The 21864-nt window shown below is 46.0% G+C and overlaps 1 protein-coding gene across 3 annotated transcripts in view; it reads left to right on the forward strand.

Annotated features, from left to right (window-relative positions):
• The window catches only part of Galnt10 (polypeptide N-acetylgalactosaminyltransferase 10), a 238707-nt gene that overhangs the window by 206148 nt on the left and 10695 nt on the right, over positions 1-21864 (forward strand). For 2 of the 3 annotated variants that reach the window (XM_078051395.1, XM_078051402.1), the window contains exons 8-9: positions 7922-8029; positions 18862-19083. In XM_078051395.1, coding sequence (XP_077907521.1) covers positions 7922-8029; positions 18862-19083 — 330 coding nt within the window. The remainder of the gene's footprint in view (positions 1-7921; positions 8030-18861; positions 19084-21864) is intronic. The other variant, XM_078051408.1, reaches the window with a different exon arrangement.

Genomic DNA, 21864 nt, shown 5'->3' on the forward strand with positions numbered 1-21864 from the left:
GGAGGGGACATAAGTCAGGAAGGTCCCTGAAGCTTGTTCTAGAGGGCAAACCATAGAGGCCTGAAGCCTCAGGGTAAGTGGGGGTTTGCTTGACTTGACACTGATACAGTCACCGAAAAGGTAGCCCACTCTCCTAGACTGCCTCCAACAGATCCAAAATGAAAATAGTCACTAAAAATGTCTCCAAATTTTCTCCCATAAAACTCAACAGCATTAGCCATGAGGTTTACAGGTACGTGCCTGGAATCCCAGCAACTTGAGAGGCTGAGGCAGAAGTTCGAGGCCAGCCTGGGCAACTTAGCAAGACCCTGTCTCAAAATAAAAAAATAAAAGGGACTAAGGTTGTAGGTCAGTGGTAGAGAGCCCCTGGGTTCAATTTCCAGTATGGGGTGGAGGGCAAAAGCCTCAGTGTTGTCAAGAGGATCCAGTGAAATAGAGTGGCAATACACACCCTGGAAGCTGGTCAAGTGTGATATTGCAACCTGGTGCTCAGAGGGGTTAGGTGACTGGACCAGGGCTTCCCAGCCAGAAGGTGGCAGTGCCAGGGCTAAATTTCAGGTGTCCTGGCTCTAAGCCCAGGACACATCTCCTTCCACCTGATGGGAGGGATAGAGAGAGGCCGCTGTTACAGGCAGGGCTCAGCCATCGGGACCAGCTCTGAGGAGCCCTTAAGATGCTGCGCAGGAGGGAGAGATGACTTCCAAAGGCAGCCCACATGGAAGAGAGCAACCTGGGCCACCTCCTTAGCACCCATATGGCAATGCACTTCCCTGTCCTTGTCACCACCCTCTTCCAGCGTTCTGCATCTCCAACCAGCTGCAGCGTCACTTCCAGGACCCTGGTGCCCCCTCCTTTCCTCCCTGGGGTGTGAGCATGCTGGAAACACTGCCGTGTGCACATTTCTGGCCAGGGCCACTTACACCCGTCTTTCCAGGATCTGTCTTCTGGGAATGGGGATGGCATTCTGCTCCGACTCCCAGCAAGCCTTTTGAAATTCCATGAGTGTCCATCTCTCCCCCTGCTCCTCCAAGGGAAATGGCTCAAAGGCCCACGGATCCTCTTCCCTGCAGAACTCCCGAACCACACACGGGGCTCAACATGCTAGGGCTCTTCAAGGCTAAAAATGGTAATAATAATTTCTTCAAAGTGCGTTTCAAGAACTAAATGAGATAATATGTTTAATTGGTCTGGAGCTGGACAAAAAGGAAGCACATGACAAATGGTGGATGTGTGGTCATAACTCATATCAGGTAAAGAGGTGGAACAGAGAGGGATCAAGTCCATGGGCCTGGGTTCTAGTGCAGCCATGAACAGCCGGTAGCTTGAGAAAATGACGTGACCTCTTCTTTTGTAAAATGCGGACTGAATAGTAGTGCAGTTGTGAGTATGGTATTAGAAATACACTGTAGGCTTAGCTCAGAGCCTAGAACATAACAAATGATCAATGAATGGTAGCTGTCAGTGTCCGCATCATTGCAGTTTTTGTGATCACACAGGAGGCAGGAAGACAGGAGTGGAAAGAGCTTTGAGGCTGGCAAGACAAAGGTGGAGGCCCTCTGGCTCCAGGCCCAGTTCTGGAACAGACTCTCAGGGAGACCTTTGCCTGAGCTTTATGTCCTCATCTACAAAGGGACACTAGTAATCCCAAATTCACAGGACAGTTAAGAGGTGTCACGTGAGCTGTCAGAAACACTCACCTGAGGAAGACTGCCACTACTCCAGGATGCAGTGATGCTCAAGTGTGGTTCCTGGACAAGCAGCATTAGCAGCACCTGGGAACCTGCAGGCATTGGTGTGTGTGACCAGGCTGTACCCAGGCTGCTGAGGCAGACGCTAGGGTGGGGCCTGGCCATCTGTGTTTTAATGAGCCCTTCAGGTTCTTCTGATGCTCACCCAAGCTGCAAAGAACAGGTAGGGTCTGTAAGAGCAGATGCTCAGGCTTGGATATGGAATGACAGTGGAAATGGGCAGGCTGGTGGGCAGGTTGGCCAACAGGTTTCAGCACCCTCTGCCAGCTTTCAAGGTTCTACATCATTGGGTCCACCCTGGGCAGCTGGTTTCTGTTCCATTTCTTCCAATGGAGTTTTAAACCAAGCTGATTAATGACCAGGGTCATGTCTGATTGGATGAATGAGTTAGCTGATGTTTGCACTGGGCGGAGACGTTAATGGGAAGAAAAGCACATGCACACCCAGGTCAGAGAACTGAGCAGCGTGCAGCTGATTCTCAGCAGCATCCTCACATGGGGCCCTGGGATGCAGAGAGGGTAGGAGGAACAGGAACTGGGCAGAAGTCAAGGGTGCTTCTGTGTTCTGCAAGCAATGCAAGTGCTGCTACAGGACCATGATGGGTAAGGAGCCACTGTGGGCATTAAATGGGAGGGCATAGGCTCCCTGGAGATCTCAGATCTTCCTGGTTCTGGGAAACCCACCAGATTTCATTCCGGGTTCTGTGCTAAGGAAGCCTGGAGCAGGTACTTGATTTCAGAGGGCCTCATTTTACTCCTATGTAGAAGGGTGTGGTGGCACCTCCTTGCTGGGCTGCTGTGAGATGCCGCGTTTCCAAACAGGAGCCAAAACCTAATGTAAGGCGAACACCCCGTTCGTTGAGGCTGGTTAACCATAAACAGAGAGAATGTTAAAATATTCCTTCCTTTTTTTTTTTTTTTTTTTTCAGTACTGGGAATTGAACCCAAGAGCACTTTATCACAGAGCTACATCCCCAGCCCTTTTTATTTTATATTTTGAGACAGTGTCAGGCTGACCTTGAATTTGCAATCCTCCTGCCTCGGCTTCCCAAGTTACTGGCATTACAGGCATGTGTCACAGTGTCTGGCAAAATAGTCAAAGATTTAATTATTCATTTATATCTGAATTTATATCTGAAAACCATATTCTGTAAAAATAATATATAATTTAGAAGTTAATTAAAATTGGTTTTAAAACTGTTCTTTTCTACTATTTTCTTTTTTCCCAACAGTATCTAGTAACCATTATAAATATCCAAAACTCGCATGGATGAGGTCATTTGATGCCAGTGAGACTTCTTGGAAACAACATCTTCTTGTTCATAATGAATACATTTAAAATAATATGAGTTTATTTTCTGGGGGAATTGTGTGGTGTGCCCTCAGCGCCCACACCAGTTGCCGTGTGTCCAAGTGACTCCATGTAGACAGCACACGGGGTCCTCTGACTTCTTCCACATGCCTCAATTCAGCCCACTACCCATACCACCTTAGGGGGCAGCAGGCATGGTCCTTTTTCCCATTTTATGGATGAGGAAACTGAGGCTTTCACACATACGAAATTTGCTTAAGAGCTTGGATTGGATTAAACCTCAGTGCTGTCAACTCCAGAGCTGAGCTCATAACCACCACCCTAGGTGCCTCCAAAGCACACAGCTAATGCCAAATAATTGGTGGCAATTATTATCATATTATTTTCTCCAAGTGCAACTGATTAGGGCTAGAACTCCACAGGGGTCCTCAGATGAGATGCCAACTGCTATAGACCTGGCTGGCTGCCGGTCTTCTCCCTGTCGTGCGCTAGCAGGGGCTGTGCCATTCCTGGTCAGTTTCCAGGCAGCCATTTCCTGACGGGTTCCCCCAGCCCCTGCTTGCCGCATTCCCCTCTGTGGGACGCCCCCTCACGCCCCCTCTCGGGTCCCTTTGTGATCTCCTGAAGCACATCACCACCCGTCTCTTTCCTCCTTGGTTTAGGAGATAAGAGCGAGTAATTGTCTTTTATAGACACTGCAATGAAGCCTGTCATCACACAAAAGAAGTTTGCTAATAAAATAAATCACAGAAGCAATGGAAATGAATGGGGAGCAGCTTTTACAATTAGATTTGTACTTGTCTAGTGGCATGGTCCTTCTGTGAGAAGACGACTCCTCCTCCTGGGAAGTAAAAGGGTCAGGGTGGGACAACAGGACTCCAGAGGGGGAGGGAGGTGGGAAGGAGCTGGGAGGGGGATGCTGGCTGGCACCAGGCAAAACATGCCACCAGGAGAGAGGCTGCAAAAATGTCACCTCTGTGGCCTGCATTTGTTCCCATCTCAAACTTGATGGGTTCTATGCCAGTTGGAACCTGGCAGCAGCCCGCACTACAGCTCCCTTCTCTCTGCCACCAGCTGGACCGCCTGCCAGCGGGTGAAAGGACAATGCCTTGGATGGCCAGACCCCAATTGGCACCCGGTGACTTTGGCCCACCCACCTGGTCCCATCAGGCCTTGTTATTTCCAGAGTTTGCCACCAAGGCAGCTGGGAAACTGGACCAGGGGATAGGAAACCCAGTGGTGTTGGACTGAAGGGCAACACTGCATGAGTTCAAGATGGTGGTGTTTCTCCTGCTATGAGTGGAAATGACTCACGATCATCTGGATTGCTGGGGCCCAAGCTTTAAGCTCAGTGCCTTGTGAGTTGTCTCTTGAATTTTTTAAGTAAAGGGGGAAAAAATGTTTCCTCCTACATTTTCCACAGCCTTGAAAATGACTGTCCACACCCATGGGGGAGCTGAATGACTTACCCAAAGTCCCATGGCTGGCCTGGGAGCACTAGGACCTGAGCGTGGGTGAGGCTGCAGTGTGTGCTCACTGTGTCCACACCTCGGTTGTCTGGGTCTCAAATGGCCATTGCTTTGCCATGAAGGAAGGGAGGGGCCTGGGGATTCACAGAGTGACCTAGACCCTGGGCAGATCTGCAAGGCCTAGGCCCCGGGACCAGCTGCCCGCTCCCCACCCCAAGGCAGATGGCCACACCACCCTGCCTCTGTCATTCATCTCCCTGGAAAGAGAGGCCCCCTTCCCAGCCAGTCTCAGGACCCTCTCTCTCCAGTGGGAGAGTTGAGAATTGTTTGTCACAAGAGGAGGTGACCCAGTGATGACTGTGACAGTGACATGTTTTCTGGCTTCCCGCTTCACCCAAGACAAAATCCAGTCAGGATCCAGCCGGAAAGAGATGGAAATGGGACCTTGTATCCAAGAAAGAGCAAAACCTGCTTCAGGCCCAGGACTTGTATTCTTGCTAAGATTATCAAAAGACATGGGGCATTTCCTCGGGATTCAAAAGCATCCATGACAAAAACACTCACCCTTCTCTCTGGTCAGCTCCTTGTCCCCAAGGGTGGCATCAGTGTTCACTCATCTGCTCCTCTGTGAACTCTGCAGGGACAGAATACGTGGCTGGTATGGGCAGAGCATTGTGCTAGACACTGGGGATCTGATGGCGAAGATGTCACATGAGCCCCCTGCCCACACTGACCTGAGGCTAGGAGTTTGCAGAGAGGCTGGTAAGGACTCTCACATTAAAGTGACAAAGCCATCTTAAATCGGTAGTAGCCAGGAAGAAGGCTGGGGACTGTCTTCATCATGACTAGACCCAGGTCTCCAACACGTGTCCATCTCCCTCTGTGTCGGCTAGATCCCAAGCAGGTCCCCCTTCACTGTGTGGGGGCAGAGACGGCTACTGGCAGCTGCATCACAAGGTCCCCTTTGTCCTCCATTCCAGAAAAAAACGTGGTTCTCTCAGATGAAGCACCCCTAAAGTGCTCTATCACTGCTGGATATAGTGACACACACCTGAGATCCCAGCCACCTGGGAGGCTAAGGCAAGTTTGAGGCCAGCCTTACCAACCTGGAGGCCCTCAGCAACTTAGTGAGACCCTGTCTCAAAATACAAAATAAAAAGAGGCTGGGGATGTGGCTCAGGGTTATGCACCCCCTGGGTTCCATCCCCACATTGCTCTGCCTTATGCCTACTTCAGAGCCCACAAGGCTGAGCGCTGCAGCTGGCCCCCTGGTCCCAGGGCCCCAGGCAGAGCAGTCGAGGGGACAGTCCCCAGAACAAAGAAGGTGTGCAGGATAGGGAAAAACGCCACATGCCAATTGCAGGGGGATCAGATCTGAGGGGTCACTATGTGGCTAATTAAGATTGCACCTCCAATAAAAAACAACAGAGGCCAAGTGCAGGCACTGTGTGTGCCCATAAAGGATGATGCCCACATCAGGCAGAGGGAGAAGTCTATGGCATGAGCCGGGCTGTCAGAAGGAGGAGTGTGGTGGGCAAGAAATGGGTGGAGTGAGAGAGGGTGGAGGCTGCATGGACAGCAAACGCCACCATGTTGACATCTGTGTATGAGATACTGTGGGTGGCCTGCGCTGGAGTGCTCCCAAAGAACTCAGGGTGGGGAAGCAGATTTAGATGAACAACTGTCTGTCTCTCTAGAGGGCCTTTACATTGAGTCTGCCCCAGTGCATTGTGTCCTGAGCAAGGGAACCATGGCATAAACCCAGCACTGGAAGCCAGGACTCCCCCTGGGCTCCATGCATCTGGGGAACCTGAGAACATGTTGGATGCCTGAAACCTTTAGGCAGATCAAGGTCACCCTGGTTCCTCAGGTCAGTGTGGTCAGGGCCAAGGGATCCAGAAGTCTTGGCAAAGAGGCTTTGAAAATGGATCACCCGTTGGTACAAAAACTTCCCTGCCAGACAGAGCTGGAGACGCAGCCTCGTTAGCTAATGCGAGCTTAATATGGAGCCAAGGAAGTGGACGCCAGCCCACTCAACCGCCCAGGAGAAAGTCAAAAATCGAGTCCCCCCTCCTGCTCAGCCGGCTCTACCACCAAGAGGCAGAAGGCAGCCCAGCAGCCACCCGGCAGTATCCACCAGACAAAGGGACACTTCCACATCAATCTCTTTGTACAAGAGAAGAGTTATTGTTATGGGATCCTGGCACCTGATCAATATCTCCGGCTTTGAAAATAAACTTCTTGGCTTGGCCTTGACATTAATCTACCATCAGGAGCCCATTATCTTGAAGCCAATGTTCTGTTCTATTGACTTGCTCAATTTTTTTTTTCCTCCCCCAAGATCAGAATGTCATTGCGTCCCTCCAGGCAGCACCTTGGACTCATGCTGCCCCACGCAGACTCCTCTGCATGGGGCTGGGTACATCTGAGCTGGAGATGGAGACAGCAGGAAGTAGCAGAAAGCCCCTGATATGTGAACCACTGGCAGAACAGCCCCACTAAGTCCCAGACTCATCGGGACACAGGCCCAACCCCCAATGCCCCCCTCCAGCAGTTCAAGCTTTAAAAGGGGCTCCTTTGCACGGAATTGGGGTTGTGGATGTCTCCACGTCTGCCCAGATCCAGCCGGTCTCACCATGGCCACAGCCTCCCCTCCCCAAAGCCATGAAGGCCTCAGATCTAGACGACTGTCACCACCGCAGGCCTGCACCCTCCGTGGCCTTCTCTACCCCACAGTCACCACCTTGCTTTGCCGTCCAATAGCACACATCGTCATAGGAAACTGTCCCTGTGTTGCCTGCCTGCTGCCACCAGACAACATGACCCTAGACGTGCATCTTAACCCACAGAACCGTTACTGTCTCCTAGTTGCTTTTGGTCTGGAGTTTGGAAGTGGCCTTGCTGGATAGTTCTGGCTCAGGTCTACCATGAGGTTGTCGTCAGGAAATAAGCCAGGGTCACCTGCAGGCTTCACTAGGACTGGAACATCCACTTCTAAGATGGCACACTGGTGTGACTGGCACTTGGGCACTTGGTTGGTGGGAGACTCAGCTGTCCCTACATGGACCTCTTTCCCCCACCCCATGCCAAGATTGAACCCAGGGCCGCACACATGCTAGGCAAACGCTCTACCACTGCCCCAAAGAGATGTATCTCTTAGCTCCTCCGAGCCTCAGTTTCTGCATCTGTAAAATGGCCCCCTGCCCAGTGTCTAAGCCGTCGGCTGTCTGTACTGCTGTTGCTATGACTGTTTGCCACATCACTCCCTCTGTGATGGGGCGTGGCAGACCCTCGGGCTGATGCTGTCTTTGAACACACTGATATGTGCTAGCCTTTGAAGGGACAGTGAATTGAGGCAGAAGCATGATCTTTTTTCTCCCTCTCACCCTGCAGGTGTGGATGTGTGGGGGCCGCATGGAGGACATCCCCTGCTCCAGGGTGGGACATATCTATAGGAAGTATGTACCCTACAAGGTCCCTGCTGGAGTCAGCCTGGCCCGGGTAAGATGGTGGCTTTCCTGGGGGTGGGAGTTGCAGGTTGACCAACAGCCCTGAGGCACCTTAGTGCCCCAGGCTGAGTGATCACTAGGACTGACACTGAGCCCCCCCCCCCATTCTCCAGGCAGAGTTCCATTTAAAAGAACTTACTTAAAGCCCTGCTTACCCACTTAAAGGCTGTGTGACGTCAGGCGGATTGCTTAACTCCTCTGAACCTATGTTTCCCTCTTTGTTGAAAGGGAGCTAATTCCTTTTAACTTTCAGCCTTGTCAGGAAAATTAAGGAGATGATACAGTGTCCCAAAGTGTTGACACATAAAATTATCTTAGGTGGTAGGCATAGGAACATTTTTATTTTCATGTGTTTAAGTTGATGTGGATTAAAAATTAATGTGTATTGCGGTAGCAAACCTGTGACTTCACAGATATTAGGGATAAAACAGAAAGTGTGAAGTTAGATCACAGGTGATTTAAAGAAACATGATAAATACTAATACAGTTGGTGTGCTGCGTTCTGGGAAACCTAAGACAGAGTTTTAAAGACCCCATTGTGGAGGGGGGGCTAACAGGTAGCTTTCTCTTCTTCCCCCCCTCTTCCCAGTCCCATTGCCAAAAACTATGTGCCAGGCTATTTCACTGTCCTAAAACGGTTTGTATCAATCGTTGCTTGAATTAAATGGGCCACTGGCTGCAAATGGAAATGCTTGACAGATTGGGGGGAGAGGGGAGGAGCGGTATTCAATGTCTTGGGCAAAGGACAAATCAAGGCGACCACAAAAGAGAAACGACTAGGAGGGACGGTCCCCGGAATGCAAAGAACCGCGGGAGGTTTGGGGGTGAGCCTCCGTGGAGCCCCAAAGCCAAGAGACCCCCGTGAACCCGTCCAACTTCACCCAACGCCGCCTCCTTCCGGCCAGGCTGCAACCTCCTTCCTCCTCCCTGTCACCCAGAGTCCTTGTCCAGTGACTTGTAAGGAAAACAGAGGCTCAAAGGACTCATCAGTGGCTGGGAGCTGAGCTCTGGACGCGCTTTGGGGCTGGCGTGGAGGGAAAGGAGGGCCGGCAGTGCCCCCTAGTGCTAGAAGTCTCTAACCACAGCCGCCCGAGCCTTCAGCGCTTTCCACAGCCTCATTCGGTGCTAGGGCCCTGGGTTATAAATCCAGCCCTGGGAGGCACAGATGGCTTCATGGAAGCCTTCCCTAAGGATGCCAGCTGCGCCAATCCCTGAGCAGGACCAACCCCCAAAGCATTCTTTTCCTATCCAGAACTGTCTTTTAAAAGGCCCCGTGAGAAAGATACTACCATCTCCTTCTCATTGAACCACAAATGAATGCAATGTGTAGTAGCTAGTTGCAGTAACACTTTCTTTTATTAAGAAAAAAAAAAAAAAAAAAACTTCCTTCAAACCAGTCATCTTGCAAAGCATCTTCCAAACCTCCAGTCTACCTGGTTTTTAATCTCCACTTTAGAGATGAAAAAACTGAAACACTAATTCGAGCAAGAATTCAAACCTGTTTAAGTCTGACAGGTGCCTGGCACATAGGGATGCTTCCTAAAACTGTGACTGCTACTGTTGGTGTCAGTATTAGTGCCAGCATCAATAGCAACAGTTAAGGCTAAAGCTATATCTCAATGTCTTATCTGAGTTCTGGGTTTAGGCATTTTAACTTCTTTTTTTAATTAATTTTTTATTTATATATGACAGCAGAATGCATTACAATTCATATTACACATAAAGAGCAGAAATTTTTCATACCACTGGTTGTATATAAAGTGTACTCACACCAATTTGTGTCTTCATACATGTACCTTGGATAATGATGCTCATCACATTCCACCATCATTCATAACCCCATGCCCCTCCCTTCCCCTCCCACCCCTCTGCCCTATCTAGAGTTCGTCTATTCCTCCCTTACTCCTTCTCCCTACCCCATTATGAATCAGCCTCCTTAAATCAGAGAAAACATTCAGCATTTGGTTTTTTGGGATTGGCTTACTTCATTTATCTCCTCTAACTCCATCCATTTATCTCCATGATTTTATTCTCTTTTATTGCTGTGTAATATTCCATTGTGTATATATGCCACATTTTTTTATCCATTCATCTATTGAAGGGCATCGAGGTTGATTCCACAGTTTAGCTATTGTGAATGTTTTTAAGTCCTTTGGATATAGACCGAGGAGAGGGATAGCTGGTTCAAATGGCAGTTCCATTCCCAATTTTCCAAGGAATCTCCATACTGTTTTCCATATTGGCTCACCAATTTGCAGTCCCACCAGCAATGTATGAGTGTACCTTTTTCCCCACATCCTCACCAACATGTCTTCATAATAGCTGCTATTCTGACTGGAGTGAGATGAAATCTTAGAGTAGTTTTTTTGTTTGTTTGTTTTTTTAGAGAGAGAGAGGAGAAAGAGAGAGGATTTTTTAATATTTATTTTTCAGTTTTCGGTGGACACAACATCTTTATTTTATTTTATGTGGTGCTGAGGATCGAACCCAGTGACCCGTGCATGCCAGACAAGTGCATTACCACTTGAGCCACATCCCCAGCCCTTAGAGTAGTTTTGATTTGCATTTCTCTAATTGCTAGTGATGATTTGTTTATTGATTGTATATCATCTTCTGAGAAATGTCTGTTCAGGTCCTTGGCCCATTTATTGATTGGGTCATTTGCTTTGGTTTTTTTTTTTTTTTTTTTGGAGGGGGGGTGCTTAGCTTTTTGAGTTCTTTATATACCCTAGAGATTAGTGTTCTATCTGATGTGTGAGGGGTAAAAATTTGCTCCCAAGATGTAGGCTCTCTATTCACCTCACAGATTGTTTCTTTTGCTGAGAAGAAACTTTTAGTTTGAATCCATCCCACTTATTGATTCTTGATTTAAATTCTTGCACCAAAGGAGTCTTATTAAGGAAGTTGGGGCCTAATCCCACATGATGGAGAGTAGGGCCTACTTTTTCTTCTATTAGACGCAGGGTCTCTGGTTTTATTCCTAGATGCATGATCTATTTTGAATTGAGTTTTGTGCATGGTGAGAGATGGGTGGTTAATTTCACTTTGTTGCATATGGATTTCTATTTTCCAGCACCATTTGTTGAAGAGGCTATCTTTTCTCCAATGCATGTTTTTGGCACCTTTGTCTAATATAATATAATTGTAATTCTGTGAATTAGTCTCTGTGTCGTCTATTCTGTACCATTGGTCTACCAGTCTGTTTTGGTGCCAATACCATGCTGTATTTGTTATTATTGCTCTGTAGTATAGTTTAAGGTCTGGTATAGTGAAGCCACCTGCTTCACTCTTCCTGCTAAGGATTGCTTTAGCTATTCTGGGTCTCTTATTTTTCCAGATGAATTTCATGATTGCTTTTTCTATTTCTATGAGGAAATTTTGACCAGAGAGATTTGATCAGAATTGCATTAAATCTGTATAGTGCTTTTGGAAGTATGGTCATTTTGATAATATTAATTCTGCCTACTCAAGAACAAGGGAGATCTTTCCGTCTTCTAAGGTCTTCTTTGATTTCTTTCTTCAGGGTTCCATAGCTTTCATTACATGGATCTTTCACCTCTTTCATTAAGTTTAAGTCCTGAGGTGTTTTGTTTTGTTTTGTTTTGTTTTGAGGCTATTGTAAATGGGGTACTTTTCCTCATTTCCCTTTCTGAGGATTTGTCACTGATATACAGAAATATATTTGATTTATGGGTGTTGATTTTATATCCTACTACATTGCTGAATTTATTTACTAATTCTAGAAGTTTTCTGGTGGAACTTTTTCGGTCTTCTAGGTATCGAATCATATTATCAGCAAATAGTGCCAATTTGAGTTCTTCTTTTCCTATGTGTATCTCTTTAATTTCTTTCATCCATCTAAGTGCTCTGGCCAGTGTTTCAAGATCTGTGTTAAATAGAAGTGGTGGAAGAGGGCATCCCTGACTTGTTCCAGTTTCTAGAGGGAATGCCTTCAATTTTTCTCCATTTAGAATGATGTTGGCCTGGGACTTAACATAGATAGCCTTTATGATGTTGAGATATGTTCCTGTTATCCCTAATTTTTCTAGGGTTTTGAACATGAAGAGGTGCTGTATTTTATCAAGTGCTTTTTCTGTGTCTATTGAGATGATCATATGATTCTTATCTTTAAAGTCTATTGATGTGATGAATTATATTTATTGATTTTCATATGTTGAACCAACCTTGCATCCCTGGAATGAATCCGACTTGATCATGATGTTTTTGTATTTGATTTGTCAGAATTTTATTGAGAATTTTTGCATCTATGTTCATTAGAGATATTGGTCTTTGCCTGGTTTGAGGATCAGGATGATATTGGCCTCATAGAATAGCTTGGAGGTGCTGCGTCTTTTTCTATTTTCTGGAATAAATTGGAGAGTATTGGTATTAGTTCTTCTTTAAAGGTGTTGTAGAACTTGGCTGTGTAATCCATCCGGGACTGGACTTTTCTTGGTTGGTAGACTTCTGATGGCGTCTTCTATTTTGTCACTTGAAATTGATCTGTTTAAATTGTGTATATCATCCTGATTCAATTTGGGCCAATCATATGACTCTAGAAATTTGTCAATGTCTTTGAAATTTTCCATCTTATTGGAGTACAAGTTTTCAAAATAATTTCTAATTATCTTCTGTATTTCTGTAGTGTCTGTTGTGATATTTCCTTTTTCATTATGTATATTAGTGATTTGAGTTTTCTCTCTCCTTCTCTCCATTAGCATGGCTAAGCGTCTGTCAATTTTATTTATTTTTTCAAAGAATCAGCTTTTGTTCTGTCAATGTTTTCAATTGTTTCTTTTGTTTCAGTTTCATTGATTTCAGCTCTGATTTTAATTATTTCCTGTCTTCTACTGATTTTGGTGTAGATTTGTTCTTCTTTTTTTAGGGCTTTGAGATGTAATTTTAAGTCATTTATTTGTTGACTTTTTCTTCTATTAAGGAATGAACTCCACACAATGAACTTTCCTCTTAAAACTGCTTTCATAGTGTCCCAGAGATTTCAATATGTTGTATCTGTGTTCTCATTCACCTCTAAAATTTTTTTAATCTCCTCCTTGAAGTCTTCTGCAACCCCTTGTTTGTTCAGTAGCATATTATTTATAGTCTCCAGGTGTTGGAAAATAAATAATAAGCTTAATTTTTCTTGTTATAAGATTTCTTATTTTATCATTGATTTCTAATTTCATTTCATCTGATAGAATGCAGGGTAGTATTCTACTTTTTTATGTTTGCTAAGAATTGCTTTGTGGCATATTATATGGTCTCTTAAGATAAGGATCCATATGCTGCTGAGAAGAAAGTGTATTCACTTGTTGAAGGATGAAATATTCTATATATGTCAGTTAAGTCTAAGTTATTGATTGTATTATTGGGTTCTAGAGTTGCTTTGTTTAACTTTTGTTTGGAAGATCTATCCAGTGGTGAAAGACGTGTGTTAAAGTCACTCAGAATTATTGTGTTTTGGTTTATTTGACTCTTGAACTTGAGAAGAGTTTGTTTGATGAACATAGCTGCTCCATTGTTTGGGGCATATATATTTATAATTGTTAAATCTTGTTGGTGTATGGTTACCTTGAGCAGTATGTAGTGTCTTTCTTTATCCCTTTTGATTGATTTTAGCTTGAAATCTAATGTTATTTGATATGAGGATGGAGACCCCTGCTTGCTTCCCACAGTCCATGTGAGTGGTATGATTTTTTCCAACCTTTCATCTTCAGTCTGTGGATGTCTTTTCCTATGAGATGAGTCTCTTGGAGATAGCATATTGTTGGTTGTTTTTGTTTTTTTTTTAATCCAATCTGCTAGTCTATGTCTTTTGATTGGTGAGTTTAGGCCATTAACATTCAGGTTATTATGGAGACATGATTTGTATTCCCAGGCATTTTTGTTTATTTTTGGTATTTAATGTGACTTGGTTTCTCCTCCGATTAGATTTTCCTTTAGTGTAATCCCTCCCTCTGCTGATTTTCATCATTGTTTTTCATTTCCTCTTCATAGAATACTTTGCTGAGGATGATCTGTAGTGCAGGCTTGTAAATTCTTTTAACTTTTGTTTATCACAGAAGGTTTTTATTTCATCATTAAATCTAAAGCTTAATTTTGCTGGATATAAGATTCTTGGTTGGCATCCATTTTCTTTCAGAGTTTGGTATATGTTGTTCCATGATCTCCTGGCTTTGAGGGTCTGGGTTGAAAAATCTGCTGAGATATGAATTGCTGCCCCTCTATATGTGATCTGATTTCTCTCTCTTGTGGCTCTTAAGTTTCTATCCTTATTGTGTATGCGAGGCATTTTCATTTTAATGTGCCTTGGTGTAGATCTGTTGTAATTTTGTTCATTTGGTGTCCTGTAAGTCTCTTGTATTTGGTTTTCCAATTCATTCTTCATGCTTGGGAAATTTTCTGATATTATCTCATTGAAGAGATTGTGCATTCCTTGGGTTTGAAACTCTGTGCCTTTTCTATCCCAATAACTCTTAGATTTGGTCTTTTGATGCTGTCCCATAATTCTTGGATGTCCTGTTCATGGTTTTTATCTTCACCATGTGTTCAACTTTATTTTCCAGATTGTATACTTTGTCTTCATTATTGGACGTTCTTTCTTCCAAGTGATCTAGTCTGTTGATTATGCTTTCTATTGAGTTTTTTATTTGGTTTATTATATCCTTCATTTCAATAATTTTTGACTTTTTTTTCAGAGTCTCAATCTCTTTCTTGAAGTAATCTTTTGCTTATCTCTAATCTTATCTTTAATCTTATCTCTTTGTTGAGTGAACAGATTTTGCCTGGTATTGCTCATTTAGGTCATTCTTTAATTCAAAGATCATTTTAATTATGAAACTTCTGAACTCCTTCTCTGACATTTCATCAACTCCGCTGTTCATGGGTTCTGTTATTATAGTATCCTGGTTGGTTTTTCAAGTTATCTGTGTGTCTTCCTTTCTTACAGTGTGGATCTGAGATATTACTGTTTCTATCCTATATTCTTGTAGTACCCCTGCAGATTGTCTGTACCTCACTTTGATGTTGGGCTTCCAGACCCTGCTGGTGTCCCTCAATGTATGCTACTGCAACTAAAGTTGGTGGTGGCAATAGCCGAGGTAACTGGAGATAATAGTGGAGGTGCCCCAAGATGGATGCAATGTCTTACAGAGATGGGGCTAAAAGGGTGGGCCTCATATTGTCTTTGGGATTCCTGCTCTGAGATGCAGTTGCTTGTAGGCCCTGTCTGTTGTCAAAAAGGTAGGGGCCACTGCATGGGGAGGGCTATAGCGATGACTGCAGTGTTCCAAGATGGAAGTGGGCTCCAAGGTGGTGGGAGGTGAACTTGGACCTATGCTGGACCTGGGTCCCACTCTAGTCAGAGCAGATCTGGTCCAGGCCTGACCTCCCACGATAGTCTGCTGGTTGGAAAGGGGTGGTCCTGTGCCGGATGCTGGGCTCCAGCAGGTGTGTGCTGGTGGCAGGATGGACCTGGGCCTAATATGAGCCTGGGTCCCGAGCAGACTGGTGTGGGCAGATCTGAGCCAGGCCTCACATTTTAAGTTCTTTTAGCCACCTGTACTGACTCAATATCCTGAGTTTGACTTTGAACAGTCTGGGTGGTGCCCCATGCCTCCTTCTAAGCCCTTCCCCATTAGTCCTGCAACTGTCCAGTCTGGTTGTGTTTAAGTTCGCAGGACCACAGAGATGCCTGAGTCAAGCACCACCTTTTATTATAGTGCCTCACTGCCCCCATTTAGTTGCAGATACATCAAATGTTTGCTGTGTGTTTCAACAAACAAGTTCTAAGCCTTGGAGAGTACTAGAATATCATGTACTAATGCCAAGTAGAGATTCCTAACCCTAATCAAGCCAGGAGAAGGGACAGGTTTTGCTGGCCCCAGAAAGTCAAAGAGCAGTGAGGTGGCAGCAGGTTAGGAAAGACGAGCTGTTGGGAGCTTACCAGCCTCTAGAACAAGTAGCCAGTCTTTCTTCCTTCAGTAAATTTGCTAAACTCCTTCTTGACTCTGCCCCTGAGAAAGCATCCTAGGGGATGCCACAGCAGAAACCCTTTCAAATCTGATGCAACAAAAATAGAGACTGATTCCAAGGGCAGGCAAATCTCTGTACTACAAGCACAAGAAGGGTGGTTGGGCTAAAGACAAGGAGGAACTCAGGACTAAGAAGGGTCGGGGAGCAGGCTATGAGGCAGATGAATTCCATGACAGTCTACGGTCCTTTACATGACTCCAACAAGCGACATGCCAAAAAAATTAATGTGAAGTCCTTTCCTTGGGTTCAGTACAGTTCTTGAGTTGTACAAAACAATCAAGATCTGGGAGAAATGGCTTTTTAAGCCATGTCTAAAAACTACAATAGTATTTCTGATTTAAATAGAAAGTAGCCAAAGGATTTGGGTGAGCAAACTAGAAACAGGAGGCATTTTAGAGTGTTCGGGTGTTCAGGCTCTGTTAGAGCTTCAACATCCAGTAGGCTGCTTTTTAATTAAACACAGCCTTTGCCGTGCAGGGGCCTGGTGGGAAACCCTGTACCTGAGCTGTATTCCAGCCCACTTCAGCTCTCAGGAAGAGCTAGGTAACCGCAAGGGAATGCAGTGGTTTCCTGGTCCCAAACTGGAGCCAGCAAAATTGGGAAGCTGGTGACTTCGTCTGTGTGTGTGGCCTTCCTTATGTCGGTGCCCTTCTCCCTTAACTCAGGAGTCATCAAACTGGTTTTGTATGGCTCACTAGCTAAGAATGTTTTTTTTACATGGTGGGGGGGGTGTGGGATTCAAAAGAAGAATAAGTTGGGACACGTGAAAATCAAATCTCATTGTCCATAAAGTTTTATTGGTACACAGACAGACCCAATCATTGACAAAGGGCCTCTGGTAGCTTTATAGCTCATCAGAGTTGAGATCATCTGGTCTGCAAAGCCTAAAATATTGACTATCCAGTGCTTTATGGAAAGCATTTGAACATTTTGCCCACCGAGCCTTCCTTCTGTTCCTAGAGTAGTCCTTCACACATAGGTGTGAACTTAGGTGTGAATAACTGGAACAGCCTAAAGTGCTAACTCTTGCTTTACCCTTCAAAGGAAAATTTGGATTGCAGTAGGGAAAAAAACCTTATGACAGAGATAAAGCTTGGGGAAAGGTGGGGAACAGGAGTCCTGGCAACACCAAGAGGGCTACAGCTCAGTGTCCTGGGGCAGGGAATGTCCCCAAACCCTCAAATGTTGGCTGTCAATTCTCACTGAAGTGCCTCTCTGCACAGCAACTGGAATAAAGGATTCTCATCACAGTTACACACAAAAATTCCTTCCCTCTGTATCCAGGTCTGGGGTTGTCAGTAGGGTTTTCCTGTTCTTTTTTGTCCATTTTGTCCATTATCCTATCCTAATAAGTATAGATGCAACCTCCAAACTCAAAGGATTATTAGAAATTCTAGCTGCTGAGTATAGCTGATGGGATTATGCCTTTTAGTTGCCAATTATAATTTATTTTCACCATGTAACTTGGACAGGACTCTTTTAGCTAAGATGACAGAAACCAATTTGTTTCAACAGAAAGGGGATTTAATGACTGGGCACTGTGGTGCACATCTATGATTGCAACCGCTGAGACAGGAGATGGTAAATTCAAGGTCAGCCTCCAAAATTTAGCAAGACCCTATCTCAAAATAAAGAATTAAAAAGGGGCTGGGGGTGTAGCTCAATAGTAGGACACCCCTGAGTTCAATCCCTTGTACCAATAAAGGAGAGCGGGGCAGATGAAATGGCTCATGGAACTGGAAGGTTCTCTGGTAGTACGGGCTTCAGGTGTGACTGGATTAATTGTACAAGAAGGACTATGCTCCTTGATCTACTCTCAACTCTGCCTCATTCCAAGTTGACTTTCTCCTTGGATAAGCTTTGCTTATGTGGTTGCCACATGGCCCAGCAGACCTGGCTGGCATCTTACCCAATAATCCAAGCAGAAACAGAACAATTCTTCCCAATAATTCTTGCAAAAATTCCAAAGTTAATGCCTATTGGTTCTGATTGGCTTAGCTTAGGTCACATGCTCACTTGGACTAATCCCTATATCCAGGAATGTCTGTATTCACATTAGCCACACTGGGTGATGGGCTTTTCTTCCAGCCAGGAGAAATGGCAGTGAAGCAAGGGAAGCTCCCCCAAGGAAAGTTGGTGGTTATCAATACAATAGTAGGGTATGGAAGATGAGCAGGCAAAACAACAGCAGTGTATCATCCAACCATAAAGTCTTAAACATAGCCGGGCACGTGACACATGCCTGCAATCCCGGTTGGGGGTGGGCTGGCTGAGACAGGAGGATCTGGAGTTTAAAGCAAGCCTCAGCAATTCAGCGAGACCCTATCTCTAAATAAAAAAATTTTAAGGGGTGGGGATGAGGCTCAGTAGTTGAGCACCCCTGGGTTCAATCCCCAATACCCCCCCCAAAAAAAAATCCTTAAAACATGCATAAATAATAATTAGCAATAAAGTTGCACATGGCTTGACAGATATATTCTGAGAAATTCATCATTAGGCTTTCATCCTTGCACGAACATTTTAGAGTGTACTCACACAACTAAGATGCTACACAGTCACCAGACAATATGGTCTTCCAGGACTACTTCCATGTACATGGTCTATTATCAATAGAACTGTAGCTCAGTGTGTTCCCTGACGGTATAGAAGACCTAAAACTGTGGTCTAGAGCTGGGATCTCTGGTGGACACAAATAAGAACGGTGGATCGCGACCCCCCGGACCCGTTGCACCCCACCCGCCGCCCGGACTCTGCTGCGAGCCTGAGGCTTCCCCCTGCCTCTGTCCGCAGAACCTGAAGCGCGTGGCCGAGGTGTGGATGGACGAGTACGCCGAGTACATTTACCAGCGCCGGCCTGAGTACCGCCACCTCTCCGCTGGGGACGTGGCTGCTCAGAAGAAGCTCCGCAGCACCCTTAACTGCAAGAGCTTCAGGTGGTTTATGACCAAGATCGCCTGGGACTTGCCCAAATTCTACCCGCCCGTGGAGCCCCCAGCTGCCGCTTGGGGGGAGGTGAGTGTGGGGGGGCTACATAAATTGCAAAACCTCAGACCCAGCACAGGAAAACCGTGCTGGGGAAAGTAGAAATATAAAACTCTTCTTTCCTGTTCTCTTTAGATTTGTCCTTGTTTCTTGTAGTTGTAATTGTTGTCTTTCTGTTTTGTTTTGTTTTGCTATTTAGAGTTCTCAGTGTAGGAAAATTAAGCTTTAATAATCTAGGTGTGGTGGCACATGCTTTTAATCTCAGCTACTCAGTAAGGCTGAAGCAGGAGGATCACGAGTTCAAGGCCAGCCTCGACAATTTAGCAAAGCCCTGAGCAACTCAGCAAGATCCTATCTCAAAATTTAAAAAAAAAAAAAAAAAAAAAGGCTGGGGATGTGGCTCAGTGCTTAATCGCCCTTGTGATCAATCCCTGAACCAAAACAAAACAAAAACTTTATTAGTATGAATTTCACCTTTCGTCTTTATATCACCCAGTGCAAGTTTTTTGTTAGTGGTGGTGATGGTGGTGGTGTTTTGGGGGGGTTTGTTTCTGGTTTGTTTTCATTTTTTGTGGGTTTTTTATTTTTGTTTTTATGGGGTTTTTTTCCAGTGGAGTGGTGTGTGGGAGTTGGTTGGGTTTTCAGTGCTGGGGAGAGAACCCAGAGCCTTGCATATGCTCTGCCACAGCAGAGCATATGCAAGATAGTACCAGTTTTAAATGCAAACGAAGAGCACACAGCTCATATTCGGAATGGGTAAAGTGATAAGATCTGTATTCCATCCTCCTACGTGCCTAGATCTTTCCTAGCAGAAGAGTGGCATCACTGTATAAAAACCTCACCTCTGGGTAACCATGTTCTACCAACACTGCCTTTTACTTACTGGTGATCCTGGGAGCGGCTGGCCAACACAGGGCAGTAGAGCCAGCAGGAGCGGTCGGGACAGGACTCCATCCCTGCTTGGCTGAGAATGCTAATGCCCTTGGTGCACCCGTAGCAAGATCCCCTTTTCGGGGAACTTGGAGAGCCAGCACCTCCACTTAGTCACAGGCAGAACTCACGAGCTCAGAGTCTTGCCCATCTCAGGTCCACCGCAGCTTCAAGTTCACAGGCATCACAGATGCTACAAGCAAACAGGGCAGAAAAGAGATGCAAGCATTGTCACAGCAAGTGCCCTCAGCTTGTGCTCATGCTCCAGTGTCCCCCCAGATCTAGTTTACATTACAAAATCAAACACAAAATGATTAAGAGTTTTGAAACAGCCACTGCAGAGCTTTAAGCCCAGCACAGGCTCCTGTATGGGGGCCTTCACTGCTGTCCAAGTGGCAGTCTGTCAAACCTCTGCTGGAGGACACAGACCAGTCGCACCAGGTGGACCACATGCCACCACCATCATCCGCCCTGGGTTCCCCAGGCAGGAGCACCTACTCATTGATGGATGGACATATTGGAGCTTGGAAGAGGGAGAGCTTGAGAGCTGGGTCACTTTCAGAAAGCCAGCCTCAAGTACAAAAGGGAAATTTCCTGACTCATGGAAGCCTGATGTAACTGCGGAATCAGATGACCTGGATCTAGGTAGGGTCTTCAGTGATGTCCGTCTCTTTTTCTCCTGCTTAGCCTGCCTTCCTTTTATGTGGGCCTCATGCTGAAGGTAGCAGGGTGACTTCCAGAAGCTTCAGGCTGACACACTCCTAGCTTGGTCAACCCAGCAGAAAATGAATGCCCCTTTCCAGACCAAGCCAGCAAAGTGCAGGAATCAAGTCTTATCCTTGGATCCTGAACCAATCGCTGTGGCCATTGGACAAGGGGAAAGCAAGGGTAGGAAGGGTAGGAGAGTGTGGAGACTGGCTTCAGGTGGGGGGAACCGTTGCCCACGGAAAAGCAGAGAATTACTACCAGAGGAAGGAGAGCTGAAGCTGGGCTGGCAGAAGCACCAGAGAGGACTTGCTCAAAGCCACACAGCTAATTAGAGAGACCTTCCCGATAAGCCAAGCAGCTAGCCCCACCCCAACACCACCACCAGTATTCTAAGGGAGGCACCAGGTTGACTCCCCCTGAGCTCTTTGGTTCTTTACCAAGCTACTGGATTTTTCTCCTGCATTAGTTCAAGTCCTTCAAGAAGCAGATAACATGTAGGAACCCCTGAGAGGAAAAGTGAGGGGGACTGGGAGAGCCAGCAGCCCACAGTCAGCTGGTCTGACATTTGTAAAGGGGAGAAGGAAGGAAGGAGGGTTTAGGTAGAAGAGTCCTAGATCACAATATGGCTAAGGGAGTTTCAGCCAGATTAATATGGAGTCCTCGAGCCAAATCACCTACCAGAGGAGTCCAGCATCTCACAGGAGTGGACCTGCCATGGCATCACTGTCTGGCTCAGTCCTGAGCTGGGAGCAGCCCTCGGGAAGACACAGTGGTGGGCTTAGAACACAATAGTGGGCCTGCTAGACTCCCCGCAAAAGAAAGCCAAATTGGGGAATTTTTGTAGCTGCCACATCTCCCCACCCCTCTGACACACAGGAGTGACAGTGGTGAGGTGGGAGCTGTGTGACCTGAGAGCAGCACTAGCACAAGTGGCCTGCCTGCAGCAAGTGAGCATCCAAGGACTTCAGACGCCCGGCCCAGCAGCTGGCCCAGCCCAGCCCACCTGCCTTAATGACTGAGGGAGACAGACTCTGCTGTTCTTCAGACTGGGGCTGGGAGTAGACTCCAGTCACCACTTGCCATCCACCTGCTCTAAAAGGCAGATAATTTAAGACCTATGGCAAAGATTCTGTGTTCTGTTCTTGTGGTTTCTGAGGTGTGGTCCTGGACTAC

The sequence above is a fragment of the Ictidomys tridecemlineatus genome, chromosome 1 (assembly GCF_052094955.1).
Source record: "Ictidomys tridecemlineatus isolate mIctTri1 chromosome 1, mIctTri1.hap1, whole genome shotgun sequence".
Classification (NCBI taxonomy): Eukaryota; Metazoa; Chordata; class Mammalia; order Rodentia; family Sciuridae; genus Ictidomys; species Ictidomys tridecemlineatus.